This window comes from Chelonoidis abingdonii, chromosome 6 (genome assembly GCF_003597395.2).
Source record: "Chelonoidis abingdonii isolate Lonesome George chromosome 6, CheloAbing_2.0, whole genome shotgun sequence".
NCBI classification, from domain to species: domain Eukaryota; kingdom Metazoa; phylum Chordata; order Testudines; family Testudinidae; genus Chelonoidis; species Chelonoidis abingdonii.
Window position 1 is genome coordinate 75,011,863 of NC_133774.1, and position 17,665 is coordinate 75,029,527.

Genomic DNA, 17,665 nt, shown 5'->3' on the forward strand with positions numbered 1-17,665 from the left:
GATTCTCAACAAGATCAAACAAAGGTGAATCAGAGTCATATTGATTGCACCAACACGGCCAAGACAGGTCTGGTATCCCTATTTGATCATATACACCTCTCACTCTTTTGTGGAGACTTCCGATCAGTCTGACCAGCATCCTGGGTCAGTAGGCAAGAACACTTCACCCCAATCTGCAGATTCTGAATCTCCAAGCATGGTTCCTTGATGGTTCTGAGGAATCGAGATATCCTGTTTGTCAGAGGTACAATACGTTTTATTAAATAGTAGAAAAGAATCTATAAGAAATACTTACCTCCAGAATTGAAAACAATATTATCTTTGGTGTAATAGTCATCAAATTTCGCCAACTCACTCTCCTCTTTTCAAGGTACTGGATTACCTATTAGAACTGAAAACATTGAGTCTTTCTATGAAATCTATCAGGATTTATTTAGCATCAAAAACAGCTTGTCATACACCCATAGGGGGTTTTGCAGTCTTCTCTCACCCAACTATGGCAAAATTCCTAAGAGGTTTATTGAATATATCCCCACAAATCAGAGATCCTATACTGATCTGGGACTTGATCCTAGTACTTAATTGCCTTATGAAACACCCTTTTGAGCCACTAACTATGTATTCTTTATTAGATTTCTCAGCAAAGACAGCCTTCATGGTAGCAATTGCTTCTGCCTGAAGGGTGGAAGAATTTGGGACCTTAATGACAGACCTCCCCATTTACGGTATTCACTGGAGAGAAGGTGTTGCTGTGAGCACACTCAAGGTTTTTTTACCCAAGGTTTCCTCAGAATTTCATATTAAACTGTTCATCTCCCTCCCCCCCGCCACCAACCACACCAAACTACTCAAGAAGCCATATTCCACATCCTAGATGTCAGGAAGGCATTAGCCTTCTATCTAGATAGGACCAAACCATTTAACGGATCTCCTAGCCTACTTGTATCCATTGTGGACAGAAACAAGGGTTTGGTAATTTCAAAACAGAGGCTGTCAAAATGGATCTCTGGTTGTAGTAAGATTTGTTACAACAGAACTCATGTTCAACCCCCTTCAAGAGTGATAGCACATTCCATAAGAGCACTGTCTACCTCTATAGCCTTACTGAAGGATGTACCAATTACAGACATCTGTAGAGTGGCAACTTGGTCATCTGTTCAGACTTTTTCTAATCATTATGCCTTGATAACTGTGGCCAGATTAGTTGCTGCTTTAGACAGTAGTTCTATCTTCTGTATTGGACTCTGTTCTGAATTGCCCACCTGGTTCATGGGGGGATACTGTTCGGGAGTCATCTAAAGTGCAGTACCCATAGGGACACTACACCACATTTATTTTCTAAAGAAAAGTGCTTTTCATTGGCTGACATAACCTATTAAAATGAGAAATTACTCTCCTTGTGTTGTAACTGGAATTCTTCGAGATGTGTGTCCCTGCAGCTATTCCACTACCCACCCTCCTTCCCCTCTGTTTTGGAGTCTCCCTTGTGGGTCTTTGCAGTGGAGAAGGAACTGAGGGCAGTTTACTCATGCAGCCCCATATAACCTCAGTGCAGGGTGCGAGCAAGTGTGGGGCACACGTGGGCTGAACAGGCAACCAAAAACCTCGCTTCAAAGGCACAGGTGTCCCTGAAGTGGAGCATCCACAGGGACATCCATCTTGAAGAACTCCAGTTACTGAGCAAGGCAAGTAACTTCTCTTTTTAATGGTTATATCAATCAATGAGAATGGACCTTCCTTTAGAACAGTGGTTCTCAAACTAGGGTCGCTGCTTGTTCAGGGAAAGCCCCTAGCAGGCTGGGCCAGTTTGTTTACCTGCTGCGTCCACAGGTTCGGCCGATCGCGGCTCCCACTGCCCGCGGTTCACCGCTCCAGGTGAATGGGGGCTGCAGGAAGGGGCACAGGCCGAGGGACAATGGGGAATACAGGGAAAATGGACATGGTGGAGTGAGACCTGCTGTGAGGAGAGGGAGAAGGTGTTTCTGGGGCAACTTGATCCACACAAAAGAGTGGAGAAGAGCCTCTCTGCTCACCCAGGGATACAGAGTTTGAGAGAGAGCCTTTCTTATCAGTAGCCAGGATGCAGAAAGAGGGGGAAATTACACACCTAGAAGCCATGACAGAGAGAGAGAGAGAGAGAGAGAGAAAGAGAAAAGATGTCTTTTTCTGCTCCCTCCCTTCCTCCTGCATGCTCCCATAACTGGGACAAAAGCAAGACAGAGAAAATGGAGAGCCAGAAATACTCAAGAATGGGGAGAGTTGAATCTACTCTTTCCCAGCAGCTGGGAGGAAAGTTTCTTTATCAGCTATTTTAGTTCAGAATGTACTTTGGTACATGTAACTGTTGAGGGGCTTGGCTTGTACTTAGTTGATTTTTGTTTTTCTGACTGAAAGGGCGGCATCCCTAGAGAGGCATAGCTGTGTCAAAAACAGTTAAAGACGTGAAATAAAACAATTCCAAAAAGCGTTTTCTAGTTTATTGCAATGGTACAGCAGAGAACCACTAAAACTATACCTTGTAATTGCATATTGGGTAAACACAGAAGAGTCATGTAAGCATTTTACTCTTGAAAATTTTAAAGATTTTTTTTTTTCTGTTTAAATCAATTTAGATCTGGTTGCACTGCCTGATTTTGCAGCAGGTGCTATGGAAAACTGGGGGCTAATGACTTTCCAAGAATCAGCCTTGATGTACATCCCAAGGGATCAATTCGGAAGCAAAAAGGCTATGATTTGCTTAATTGTTTCACATGAGATAGGACACCAGGCATGTGGTAAAACATTCTGTATATGTATTTATCTATGAAGTTGCACTTTTCCAGTTTATATAGATGCAAAGTCACTGTTTAACGTGGGAAAATAGCGACTTACATATAGGGGCATAACAGTTGATGGTAACTAGAGGAAGGAATGCTACAGCAATAACCAAAACCATTTTCAGTTGGTTGGAAGACACTTCAGTTATAAATTAACTTGACAGATCAATATAAAAAACAAATTCCAGCATGATACAAGAACCTCCACCCAATATTTATTTATCTTGAATGAAATTTATAAAATACTGATAACAGTATTACCATTATTTGAAAAGTTGACTCAGATGGGTTATGGATATACACATAATGTCTACTAATGAACCATTTGTTTATTTTCTTACATGATACTTGGATACCGTCCAAGAAAATACTCTACTCTAGAAATGAACATGGTATGCATATAGAGATAGAGTAATGATTCCACAATGCATTGATGGGAGAATACATTCCATAAAGAATGTTAATTTTTAATGGGGATAGATGTAACTATCGAAGAAGGCAAATAGTGACTAAGCTATTGAACTATAGAAAGAAGGCATGGTAAACACATTTTTATCTGTAGCTGGAACTGTTTACATAATGATCTTCAGAATTTAAAATTATTTGGTCTGGAATGATAAAGCAGTTTCACTTCATTTTTTGCTATATTTCATTTAATAATACTTTGCCAAGAGAAAGTATTTTAAAAAATAAAGTTAGCAAAAAGAATTTAACTTGGCTAGTCCACATGTGTGTTTATTGAGGGCCAGTAAAATAAATATTATTATTTAATTAAACGTAGTTTTTAAATAAAATAACAAACCTTAAGGATTAACAAATAATATATAATGAAATCACAAATTCCCAAATGATATATCAGATTTTTGTTAAATGTAAACTGCCAACTATTAGTACTTCACAGCTGTTGTGGAAGTTTTATTGCTCACCAGGGTATGGATTTGCTGATTTTGGAAGTGGCTGTTTCCCCAGTTCTGTTTATCATCTATTTGACAATTTCCTTTTGTTAAGAGCAAGGAAAAACAAAATAATATTATTTAATTTGAAAGAAGCTATTTGGAAAATACTTTTGTATATTATTTGAGAAATGCCATATTTTCAAATTGTAGTCTGGCTTTCTCTGCTAGATTTACAGATTTATAAGTGACTGCTTTAATTTAAATAGAATGGAGAGTTGTTTAAAATCACTGTATGTGCTTATGTTATGAAATCTCAGACACAGGAATTTAAAAATATACAACCACTGACCTGCATCTGGGTGGCTTATCTCAAGTTGTGTCTTTGCACTACTGAATTTCTACCAACTGGAATAAATTATAGCATTTGATTGTGATAATGTATACACATTAAATAAAGTCACACTGTTCTCTTGATCCTTCGTATCTGTTTAACATACAGGAATGAAAGCAGCAGTTCAAAGAAATGCAATCTGAGACATTTTTACTTTTCTATTTAAGTGGTTTGGAAATCTGGTTACCATGAATTGGTGGAATGATCTATGGCTTAATGAAGGATTTGCATCTTACTTTGAATACATTGGTGCTAGCTACATGGAACCCAGACTACCACTGGTAAGTACCAAAACTGAATATTAACGTTTTCCCTTTACAACCTAACATTATTGTCCTGATCCAACATCAGGGATGTGCAGTCAATGGGAGCTTTCCTATTGACTTTAATGGGCTCATCGTCAGTTCCCGTATAGCTTTAAATGAAAATAATATAGATATTGTGTATACAGCACTGTGAATGACTGATTTTTTGGTTCTCTAGCTGTTTCAAAAAGTAAAAATAAAATTCTGTTAGGATCAAACAAAACATTTAATTTGACCTGAAACCTAATGTTTCATTTCATTTTAGTTTTTAAAATATTTTAAAATAAAATTGAAACAAATTCCTAAATGAAAAGTTATTTTGAATTAAAAAATCAACATTTCATTCCAACATTTTCTAAATGAAACCTTTCAGTTTTTTCAGATTTTTTTTAACCAAAATAATTTGGCACATTCAGCATGAATGCACAAAATGTTTCAGCTGACCCAAATCTGCCTTTTTTTTTTTTTTTTTGGGGGAAAAAACAGTTTCAGCCAAAACATTTCAACCATCTCTAATGGCATGTGTATATAATATAGAGACAAATGTTGGCTCACAATTGCATCTGCTCTTTCAGCAGCACAGAGATAACATTTCAGTATTTGCTTTGAATCAGTTTGTTACTATACATTCATTTTGAAATGGTATACACTTTCCCTAATTGATATAGGTGGGCTTGGTTTTATGTACTCTGTACATATCTATGCTGCTTGTAATAATCTTTCTGACACTCCATGTTGTATTACGTCAGATAATAGAACATAACATTTTACAATGTGTTTCATATATTCACAGTGATCCAATGTGATTAATCATGACTGTCAAAAATACAAAGCTGTATATTTTTCTTTATTGTGTGAGGTGGAGCTACTCCACACGAATGGTTCCTGGGAAGCTGTGGCTTGTTTGGGTTAACTATATGATACAATGAATGTAATTCTCTCTCTCCTAGGTTAGTATTCTATATGTAAATGACTCCACAACTGATAACATAAATGTAAACTTCTCATGTTTGAGACTATGGAGACATTGATGACAACTCCATAGTTAAGGTTGTGCTGAGTTTTTCTTTTTAAACAGGATTTCATTCTCTGCTAGGGATGAAAATCAGTGTTTGTAATCACCAAAATTACCATTTGCTCTTTAAGCTTGTGCTTAAATTAAGCCACTACTCAAGTATTTTGCTGAATTGGAAACTACTACGGGCATGTCAAATACATTCTCGGGAGAAAATACTACAGGAACGTATAAAGGCTAAGTTTTAAGAATGAAGCCTTTGGGCTTGGCTACATTGGCACTTTACAGCGCTGCAACTTTCGCACTCAGGGGTGTGAAAAAACACCCCCCTGAGCGCTGCAAGATACAGCGCTGTAAAGTGTCAGTGTAATCAGGGCGGCAGCGCTGGGAGCGCAGCTTCCAGCGCTGTACGCTACACCCGTAAGGGATGTGGTTTACAAGCAGCGCTGGGAGAGCTCTCTCCCAGCGCTGCCACTCTGACTACACTCACACTTCAAAGCGCTGCCGCAGCAGTGCTCCCACAGCGCTGCCGGGGCAGCGCTTTGTAATTTCTAATGTAGCCAAGCCCTTTGTCTCTTTTTTTGTAGAAGGAGTTTGCCTCTGTAAAAGTCTGTGCCTGTAACTTTGTGACACAAAATGTATTGCAAATCAAATCACTTAACATCATTAGTTATGTATACAGCTACAGATTTGTGTCTGGAATCAGGTAATTGCAGGTACCTGCACGAAGGGTTTTCGCCTACAATTCATATGCGGGTAAAAAATTACAAGCACAGATTGCATCTGCAACATTTCAAAATTTGGCTCCCAAATTTGTTTGGAAAATACAAAATAAGTTGACATCTCTTAAAAGCCTGTCTCCTCCTGTTTGTTAGTGCAGGTATTCAAAGAGACCAGCCGTGTTTTAAAAACATATTAAATAAAAACCCACCTGCTTGCAGACCCACGTTAGTAGCTGAACGTCCGGGTAAACTTAAAATGACAAATACATGTTCAAAGAAAACAGATGAACACAAGTTTCTTCTTTACTTACCTGAGTATGAGACTTGGCTTCAGGACTCTGGGGTGACAGTTCCATTAAAAATAAGGGAACTAAGCTGATTTACACCAGCTGCGGATCTGGCTCTCCACATTTGCTACCCAGTGACATCTGAAGCTCCTAAAACTGCGCTCCTTTGGATGGCTATTGTGTTACTTAGTCTTTCAACATAGGAAACAGAGAACACTGAATGTGTCTTGCCAGATAAGTGATGCAAGAACTGATTGTACTTGAAATGTAAATATATAATTCATTTTTACATTTTGCAAGTTTTGTTGCATTTAATAATTTTTACATTTTTTCTTAAATCGTAACTTTAGTGTTCTTCATGAGACCCAAACCTGCCATCCTTCTGTGTGCAGAATTCCCACTGCCTTCGATGGTAGTTCCCCCTTTGGAGTATTTTCAGGATCAGGGCCCCAACCCCCTTTATTCTGGGGGGAGATTGCTTCCTTTTGAGGGGGAAAAATGAGCTGAAAAGCAAATGTTAGCTTGTATGTAGTCTGCGTGGTTTATACAATTGGAATTAATTGAAATGGGAGTCTATCTTTTAATTTTCAGAATAAATTCTTTTATTATCACATGTTACAACCTGTCTTAAGGGAAGATAAAGAAATAGCAGCTCGGTCATTATCAGCAAGAGAAGAAAAAATCAACGAAACATTTTCACCAGTTGGCCTATTTGACATCTTCACTTACAGCAAGGTAAAAAAGAAAATCAAATATTTTGCTTTTATATACTTTCCAACAATTTTGTAAAACACAGATGTAAAAAGAACCAGCAAAACATTTTATTGCAAAACTTACAATAGTTTAGTTATCTTTTCTTCTAAGATTTAATTTCCATAGTTCTATTTTTTGTTTAGTTATAAACACAAGTACATTGTGTGTTTCAAGAGTATTCATCTACAGGAAAGTGTGAATATGAATGCATTTGCAATCTATATTAAGTATTAAAAGTCAAAATAGAAATGATCAGTGTCACTTATGAAAAATATGGCTTGAATACCAATCACTGAATGGTTAAAGTTTATTTAAATAATAACTCATATGTTCAAACATTTCTTTTGTTCCATAGGGGGCCTCCATTATCTGGATGCTTTCCAGCTTTCTGACTGAGAGGCTGTTTATCAAAGCACTCAGTGTGAGTTTAGAAAACTAAACTTCTTCATCTGGGTTCATCAGTTTGAAAATAACAGTGAGCATGAATGAGTTTCTGTTTTTCTGATTTTTTTATTAAAGCTTAATGAACTCTGATGTATATATTTGTTTCATTGCAGTCATACCTGAAAGCATTTTCCTTTTCAAGTGTTAACCAAGATGATCTGTGGACACACATACAAATGGTACTTATCATGTCTTGTTAGTACTTTCGTTTAAATGGTTGGAATGGGCCAAATTCTGCGCATGTATCAACTGTGGAACTTTGAAGTGGAATTTATCTACTCCTAGCCTAGTTCCTACGCCCCACCCCCACCTCCCAAACTCACTTTGCAGGCTTTTTGTGGCAGAAGATTTGATGGGAGAGATGAGGGATGAAGGGTTTGTCTACACTGCAATTAAAAATCTGCAGCTGGCCTGCACTAGCTGACTTGGGCTTGTGGGGCCCGAGCTAAGGGGCTGTTTAATTGTGGTGTAGACATTTGGGCTCATGTTGCAGCCAGAGCTTGGGACCCTCCCTTCTTGCAGGGTCTTAGAGCCTGGGCTCCAGCCTGAGCCTGAACATCTACACCACAATTAAATAGCCCCTTAGCTCAAGCCCCGCAAGCCCAAGTCAGCTGGCATGGGCCAGCTGTGGGTTTTTAATTGCAGTATAGATGTACGTAAAGGGCCAGAGAGGAGGTCTGTGCACTTACAACCACTTGCCTCTGCCTACACAAACCTGCAGAGATTATTCTTGTTCTGAATAAATTTTATCATCTTTCACTTGGCCATTTAAATGGATAATCTTTTCTCACAGAGAGACAAGGTGGGCGTGGTAGTATATTTTACTGGACCTTGGGTTGGTGAGAGAAACAAGGTTTCAGGCTTACACAGGGCTCTTCTCCAATCTAGGAAATATCACAGCTAAATACCAGGTGGAGCAGATCTTTTTATCATAAGTAGTAAACACATATTTTAAGGGACCATTCAAGGTGAAGTGGCTCATTAACACCTCTCCAGTCATAAAGGGAAAGGGGAAAAAAAACTGGGCAGTAGGGTTTTAAGTGGGTTATAAATTGTTGTAATAACCACCCCCCAGCTTTTTTCTCTCACCAACTGAAGTCGGTCCAATAAAAGATGTTACCTCAGCCACCTTTTGTCTTTAATATCCTCGGGCAACACAGCTACAACAACACTGCATATTAGCTTTTCTGATCTTTATTTCTGTGTAACTTTAAGATCTTTTTCTTTTATTCTTTCACTTTTATACATAGTAAATATTTTTGCTCAGACAATATTTTAAATTTAGTTTATTTTTCATAAGTCACTAAAGGGTCAGGATTTATTCATGTATATTACAATGAGGGCCCTACACTTCAGGGAAACTCCTCACTATCAGCACCTTTAATATTTGCTAAAATTCTGAATAAGACTGGACGCTAAGAAAACAAATATTAATAATGGATTTTTATTATAATATCTGTACCAAAATTACTGTGGAGAAAGATTCCATCATGCTACAATGGAGTCTTACCTTAAGAACAGAGGATCATATTCTCATATGGCATAAATTGTTGTAGGAGTATTGAAATCAATGGAGCTATGCCAGTTCCCACTAATTGAGTATCCAGCCCAGAATCAGTTGTCAGGTGTTACATTATTTATTTAATTAATTAGTTTTCATAGTGTCTATCTTATATTCTAGGTGCTTCACATGAATAGAATAAACAATATCCCATACAACAAATTGTGTCTATCATTAACCATGTAAATGTGCAAATATATTGAAAAGAACAAGGTAAAGAATCAAGTTACAAGAATTAGAAATATCATTGCAATACTTTAGATTTCCCTAAAGAGTTGGGTCCTCTATAGGTTTGTGACAATAATGCTTTTTTCCGGTTAGTTACAATGATTCTCAATACAAAAGACGCATGAATGAAGATTAAGCAGTTATAATTTCTCAGATACATTACTACATCCCCCAGCATGTTGCTGGGATCAGTATAAATAAATATTTCATAAATGTTTCTAATTCAGCCCTTTCTTGAAGGTTGTAGATGCACAGAATGAAGTTCAGTTGCCAGCATCAGTAAAAAAAATAATGGACTCCTGGACATGCCAAAATGGGTTTCCAGTTTTAACATTAAATCTATCCACTGGCATTATCAGTCAGGAACAATTTTATAATAAAAGGACAGAAAACAATACTACTTACAAGTATGTTTAGTTCATATTTTTAGCATTTAGCATATGTTTACCTTTTATTGCAGAAAAATATTGTATTAGCATATTATGTTTTGAACAGCTGTTTGTTTTTTCCCCTAGAATTGTCAAATGAAATCCGTCTGAGGCATGAGTTTGAAGTGGTATTGCATGCAATTCCCTTTTCCAACTGATTACTTCCCTTTGGGTAGCAACTGTGTAAGGCCATTATGTGGCTGCAAAAGGCAGACACAGAGACCAAGATCTTCCAGAATGACTAACTCTGGTAGCAGTAGCTTTGGTGCCTTTTTGCAGAAGGCTGGTGTGCTGCTTAGTGAGCATTCGGGGTCTCTTGCCTGCACAGAACTCTTTTTAGCAAACATGTTTCTGAAAAAAGGAGTTTTACAGGTGCTAGAAAAGGAATGAAAAGTTAAGAATAATGAAAAGAGAGAATGTGGAAAAATAAAATCACTATTAGAAGAAGGAAAGTAATCCCCAGAGAAAGATTCTAGTATCTGAGGATCTGCCAAAGGACTATAGGCTAAATCTTGGCCCTATTGAATTTAAAGCCAAAACTCCCTTTGATCTTCAGTGAGACCAGGAGTTGACCCAACTTGAGTACTAACATCTGAAAAGATATAGTGCATCAGAGAGGGGAAAGGGACAGCTGGAATTTTAAGAAATTACTTGCAATTTTATTCAACATCAGTTTAGAGCTTGTTTCCTTAACTATAAGAATTAATTAAATTGTCCAATTTTGTTTTTTGTTAAGTAACACATGGATGGTTCCTATTTCTTGGATAAGAAATGGATCTGCACAACCCTTAGTCTGGCTAGATAAAAGTAGCAGTAAGTAATGTTTTTGTTCATACATGTGTAACAAACAAACAAACAAACAGAAAACATGAGTTATATTTTGAATTGGATAAGAAAGGATAAAAAAATCAATAAAAAATTCCACATTAATCTGCTTTAGTTATATCGCATGTTAAAATAAGTACATTTTCAAATAAAGAAAAATTATGTGCAAAAATCTGTTGTAACTGTAAAAGTACTGTTTTAATCACACAATAGAATAGACAATGTGAGATTTCTATAACAACTAGAAATCTGCCATTTTGTACAGAGGGACAAACTCTGAGGTCCTATTCAGGTTTTACTCATTCCTTACACAGGCTGCTTCCACTGACTTCAGTGGGAGTTTCTCCTGGACTGAGGAAGGACTTCAGGATTTGGCCATTATCAGAGAGTCATAATCACATAATACCTAAATAACTCTATAGAGTAACTCAAAATGCCACATTTGTACATCTAAGCAAACGGAAAAGGTGAAGTTTCAACAATACATAATTGAATTTGTTTCTATCATTTTAAAAGAGGAGCAGAATTCAAATTAATCTTATGCAACTGCACATGCATCCTCAGTCATAAAAAGGTGCAATTCCTTTTCATCTACTATTCTGCAATAAGCAAGTACATTTAGACAGAGATAATCACTGCTACTTTAAACAAAAAGAAGCTTTATTAGATTTATTGCCATTTTAAAAACCTAAATATTTGAAAGTTTGGATATTTTGAGTTAAGGTTCTAGAAAAAGCCTTCATTCTAACCTTTACTCCACCACACTATGAACCATCTATATGAGGCAGACACATGCTTCTTCAAATACTTTTTCCAGTTTCTCACTACATCATAATAAAATAATAATAGTATATACTGCATACCTATGTCAACTCTCCTCTGTCCTGTCTTTGGAGTGGGTGAGGTAAGGTCAAAAGCTGTTTAATCTATTTTGAATAATGAGAGAGAGGGCTATCAAAGTGAGTATTTAGCCACAGGTGGGTGGAGGAAGCAGATAAACAGAACAGTATTTATTCACCCCAGAGAACACTTGTACTTTTCAATTTAAAATTCAATAAGCCACTGCATGAGTGAGAAGTTAGCAAATTAGGGCTGTTGCAGGAAGAAGGTGTTAAGTAGCAGTGCTCACTTTGAAGATGCTATACTGAGTTCAGTGCTATGGATTAAACTTGTTGTAGGATTAAAGAAAGGCTCCATTTCCTCACCCATCAACCTGTCACACATTCTCTATGTGCAGCTCTTAGAATGACCAAAAATCCCCATGAATTAACATTTGGAGCATCTGTCTGAAGAAAATAAAATACTGCACATATTCAGTACTCCCTTAAAAAATATTGTAACTTGTACTTGAAAACCAAATGTCTTCAAATCTATCAAGCTCAATAGACTTCATTCAAGGCTACTTACACATCAAGTCTGAAGTTTTAAAACAAAGCCAATTCTGATTTGCTGTACCAAAGTTCAAAAAAAAGCAACTGAATGTTTTCTTAAAAGGTTTTCTTAAAAACACTTTTTTGCACAAATTGCTCAAATAGCTAAATTAATTGTCATGAAATTTCTCCTGCACTTACTCCCTTAAAATAGAAATCACTTCTGGGTGACACCACCTATAAAAATTTTAGCTCAAAAGTGTTTCTTGGGAATAGTCTAGGCAGAGGCACTCAATACAATCTGCTACTCTAGGGGTATGTCTACACTACGAAATTAGGTCAAATTTATAGAATTCGGTTTTTTAGAAATTGTTTTTATACAGTCGATTGTGTGTGTCCCCACATAAAATACCCTAAGTGCATTAAGTTGACAGACTGCATCCACAGTACCGAGGCTAGCCTTGACTTCCAGATTGTTGCACTGTAGGTAGCTGTGGGTAGCTATCCCACAGTTCCCACAGTCTCTGCCGCCCATTGGAATTCTGGGTTGAGATTCCAATGCCTGATGGAGCAAAAACATTGGGTATGTCTACACTACAGGATTATTCCGATTTTACATAAAGTGGTTTTGTAAAACAGATTGTATAAAGTCAAGTGCATGCGGCCACACAAAGCACAATAATTCGGGGGTAAGCGTCCATGTACCGAGGCTAGCATCGATTTCTGGAGCATTGCACTGTGGGTAGCTATCCCGTAGCTATCCCATAGTTCCCGCAGTTGCCCCCGGCCATTGGAATTCTGGGTTGAGATCCCAGTGCATGATGGTGCAAAAACAGTGTCGTGGGTGATTCTGGGTAAATGTTGTCACTCATTCCTTCCTCCGTGAAAGCAACGGCAGACAATCATTTTGCGCCCTTTTTCCCTGGATTGCCCTGGCAGACACCATAGCATGGCAACCGTGGAGCCCATTTTGCCTTTTGTCACTGTCACCGTATGTGTACTGGATGCCGCTGACAAAGGCGGTACTGCAGCACTACACAGAAGCATTCATTTGCCTTTACAAGCTAGCAGAGACGGTTACCAGTCGTTCTGTACCGTCTGCTGTGCCATTGTAAATTGGCGATGAGATGACGGTTATCAGTCGTTCTGTACCGTCTGCTGCTGTCATGGGTGCTCCTGGCTGACCTTCGCTGAGATCAGCTTGGGGCGCAAAGACAAAAATGGGAATGACTTCCCCCCCCCCTTGTCATTCTCCCCTCTTTATTGTATCTAAAATAGAGGTCAGTCCTGCTAGATATGGGGCAAGTGTACTAGGAACCAGTGTATCAAGGAACCAGAGAGCACAGCACATCCATGTCAGATCCCATTAGAATGATGAGTTGCATGCCATTCTAGGGGTGTCCCTGCAACAACCCCACCGTGCTTCCCTCCTTCCCCACCCTCCTGGCTACTGTGGCAGTGTCCCTCCATTGTGTGATGGAGTAATAAAGAGTGCAGGAATAAGAAACACTGCGTTTTTAGTGAGATAAAATGAGGGGGAGGCAGCATCCAGCTGCTATGATATCAGGCAGGATATTAACGGTGCGGGGAGGAGAGCCAGAATCCGCTGTTATGATAGTCCAGGCAGCTACAGAATCTTTTCTTATAGACATGAAGGGCAGGGCTGATGAACTCAGCCCCCAGTTGCTATGTGAGGACGGTTACCAGCCGTTCTTTCACTCTACGGGAATGACCGGGAGTCAATTCCTATTTTTACCCAGCGCCCCCAGCCGACTCCACCTGAGCCAGCCAGAGAGCACTCACAGGATGATGAGGACCACTATCGTCCTTTTATCACGGTACCCATCTTGCCACCAGGGAGGGGAGGGAGAGGATGCTGCTATTCGTTGCCGCAGCACTGTGTCTTACTAGCAGCATGCAGGAGACATAGAGGTGACTATATAAAGTCAAGAACATTTTTTTCCCTTTTCTTTCCCGGGGGGGGAGGGGGAGTAATTGATGACATATACCCTGAAACACCCGGACAATGTGTTTGACCTACAGGCACTGAAGCTCAGCCAAGATGCAAATGCTTTTCGGAGACGCAGGGACTGTGGAATAGCTGGAGTCCTCAGTACCCTTCCCTCCCTCCATGGCATCCATTTGACTCTTTGACTTTCCCTTAACACTTGTCACGCTGCACTGTGCTGTGGACTCTATCATAAGCCTGAGATTTTTCAAAATGCTTTCTCATTCGTTTCTGTGAACAGAGCTGTGATAGAACAGATTTGTTCCCCATACAGCGATCAGATCTAGTATCTCCATATGATCCATACTGGACCTGTTTTTGGATTTGGGACTGCATTGCCACCGTGCTGATCGAGGCTCCACGCTGCAAACAGAAATGAAATTCAAAAGTTCGCGGGCTTTCCTGTCTACCTGGCCAGTGCATCCGAGTTCAGATTGCGTCCAGAGCAGTCACAATGGTGCACTGTGGGATACCACTCGGAGGCCAATACCGTTGATTGCGCCACACTAACCCTAATCCGATATGGTAATACCGATTTCAGCGCTACTCCTTTTTTGGGAGGAGTACAGAAACTGGTTAAAGAACCCTTATATGATATAAAGGGCCTTGTTGTGTGAATGGTGCAGCGTTAAATCGGTTTAACCGTGCTAAAATCAGGTTAAACGGTAGTGTAGACCAGGCCATTTGTCACGGGTGGTTCTGGGTAATGTCGTCAGTCCACCCCCACATGAAAACAACAGGAAAATCTTTTCTCCTTTTTTCTGGTTACCCATGCAGATGACATACCATGGCAAGTATGAGCCGCTCGCTCACTGTCACGTAATCTTCCTGGATGCGCTGACAGACACAGTACTGCAGTGCTACATAGCAGCAGCTCCTCTGCTTGCAAATTGGCAAAGCTGGTACCAGTCATACTGACCATCTGCTGTGTTATGAGTGCTCCTGGCTGGCATTGGTGAGGTCAGTCAGGGGTGCACGAAAAATGGGATGACTCCCAAGTCATTCTCTTCTTAAAGTTGTTGTCTTATGGAGTTCAGTCCTGCCTAGTATTGAGACAAGTCCTAAAGAACCACAAGAGCAAATGCCGCTCCAGCTCAGAGCCACAGGCATTCCCACAGAATGATGAGCTGCATGCCATTCTAGGGAGTGCCCCTGCAACAACCACCCATTGCTTTTCCTCCTCCCCCATCCTCCTGGGCTACTTGCAGTTACCCCCCATTTGGTTGATGAAGTATAAAGAAGCAGGAATTTGAAACAACACTGACTTTATTGCCTCTGCAAGCAGAGATCAAGAGGGATGGGAGGCGGTTGGCTTACAGCGAAGCAGACTGAAGCATCATTCTGTGCTTCTCAGGCCTATAGTTGGACTGCTCCTTACTACTGTCCAGGCTTCATGAGCTATGGGAGCAAGGGGTAGGGTAGGTGTGACCGCACGGTGCTGCCGACTGGGAGAGCAGTCTGAGTCAGAAGCCTCCAGCTCGCATGATATTCCAGGTAGAACTGAATCTCTATTACACAAAACTTAAAGAGAGAATGACCTGAATTCATTCCCATTTTTGTTCAGGTTCCCCCAACCGACCTCACTGAAGCCGGCCAGGAGCACCCATGTCTGCCCAGGTGCCCCCAACTGACCTCACTGAGGCCGGCCAGGAGCACCCATGTCTGCCCAGGCGCCCCTAACCAACCTCACCAAGACCAGCCAGGAGCACCCACAGGATGACAATGACAGCTACCAGTCATACTGTACCCTCTGTCATCCGCAAGGCAAGGCAAGGTGCTGCTGCTGTGTAGCGCTGCAGTACCGCGTCTGCCAGCAGCATCCAGTAGACATACGGGTGACAGTGAAAAAAGATGAGAAACAATTTTTTCCCCGTTGCTTTCATGGAGGGAGGGAGGGGGCATGTACCCAGAACCACCCACAACAATGTTTTTGACCCATCAGGCACTGGGAGCTCAACCCAGAATTCACGAGGCTTTTCCTGTCTACCTGGCCAGTGCATCCGAGTTCAGATTGCTATCCAGAGTGGCCACAATGGTGCATTGTGAGATAGCTCCTGGAGGCCAATACTGTTGAATTGCGTCCACACTAACCCTAATTTGAACCGGCAATGTCGATTTCAGCGCTACTCCCCTTGTCAGGGAGGAGTACAGAAATCGATTTTAAGAGCCCTTCATGTCAACAAAAATGGCTTCATTGTGTGGATTGGTGCAGTGTTAATTCGATTTAATGCTGCTCAGTTCGACCTAAACTCATAGTGTAGACCAGGCCTTAGTGACAATTTTCAGGGCCCAATCCTGTAGTCCCCACTTACTCAAAACACCCATTTAAAATCTGATTCTGGAGTCTTTATTCCCATACTTTTTCTGATACTACTTACATCAGTACTACTCCATAATTTTATCTAGGCTAGGGAAAAAGATTGGATTTTTTGTTTTGTTTTTGTTTCTTTTAAATCAGGTTAGCTTAACTGCAGTTGAAACATTTGAAGCACCTTGTGTAGGTGCAGTTTTAACACCTTTAAAATTGTTTTAGCTGCTCAAGGTCTACCCTAGACTCCGGTTAGCTAACTAGCTAACCACACTTTTTTCCTAGTCTAGGAAGATCCAGATGAAGTACCAATGGCAGAATCAGGCCCTTGATGAGTGATCAGACTGTGTAAGATCTGAAGGATTGGGCCTTGTATTTACAACAAAACTATTTAGTTGGATGTTTTGCTACTGTTGCATAAACTTACCCATTCTGTTGCCCCCACAATTGTTTAGATTTATATTTGAATGCTGATAAGGTGGCAATTCTAATCTAAGATAACAGTGAGCCCTGTTATGGCTTGAAGATAGAGGCCAACAGTGGGAGCAGTGTGGAGGGATGCTGCTCCAGGGAAAATTCCAGAATGTATTGAGCCTCAGGTGGACACAGTTTCTCCCAGAGATCTTGGCACACAGGCAGAGCAAGTCTCCATCCATTAGGATGTTGAATCATTCATACCACTATTCTGCCAGCCAGCCAGCTCCTTTGGTCAGTGAAGGAGCAAGATGCGTCCATGGCTCTGCCTCCTCCCTGCCTCCTTTGAAAAGTGCCTTAAAGGGATAAATTCTTGTATTCTGTAGAACACAGAGTGTGCAATTGGGCCTGGTGCGTGTGGGGGTCATGTGCCCCCCCCCCCCCCACCGGGGTGCTTTTGCTCCCACCAGGCAAAATCTGGGTCCACACGTGAGCTTGTAATTCATAAAATCTTGAGAAACTGGCTGAGTTCTTTTGCCTCACACATAGTAGCAATATAATTTAATGATGTGGTGATGTACATGCACATATATCAGATTAAAACTGAGCTCATATTTCATAGCAGTGTATAACATTCTACATACCTGCATTAGTGATTGGTAAAATGATACAGCCTTTCTATTTCCAAATGTCCCCACAGAAATGTTTCCTGAAATGCAAATAACAGATTCAGAACATGACTGGATTTTGTTAAATGTGAATATGGCTGGGTATTACAGAGTTAATTATGATCCATTACATTTGAAGAGATTAGCACAACTGCTTGAAAAAGACCCAAAGGTAAGATAACTTGTTTATCAATGAGGTAAACAAATTCTATACAATAAATTTCTT

The 17,665-nt window shown here is 40.0% G+C and overlaps 1 protein-coding gene across 1 annotated transcript in view; it reads left to right on the forward strand.

The window, feature by feature from the left end:
• The window catches only part of LVRN (laeverin), a 64,321-nt gene that overhangs the window by 24,599 nt on the left and 22,057 nt on the right, over positions 1–17,665 (forward strand). Inside the window, exons 5-12 of the mRNA XM_032789116.2 lie at positions 2,613–2,767; positions 4,271–4,384; positions 7,024–7,167; positions 7,541–7,606; positions 7,743–7,808; positions 9,659–9,825; positions 10,583–10,659; positions 17,472–17,611. Coding sequence (XP_032645007.1) covers positions 2,613–2,767; positions 4,271–4,384; positions 7,024–7,167; positions 7,541–7,606; positions 7,743–7,808; positions 9,659–9,825; positions 10,583–10,659; positions 17,472–17,611 — 929 coding nt within the window. The remainder of the gene's footprint in view (positions 1–2,612; positions 2,768–4,270; positions 4,385–7,023; positions 7,168–7,540; positions 7,607–7,742; positions 7,809–9,658; positions 9,826–10,582; positions 10,660–17,471; positions 17,612–17,665) is intronic.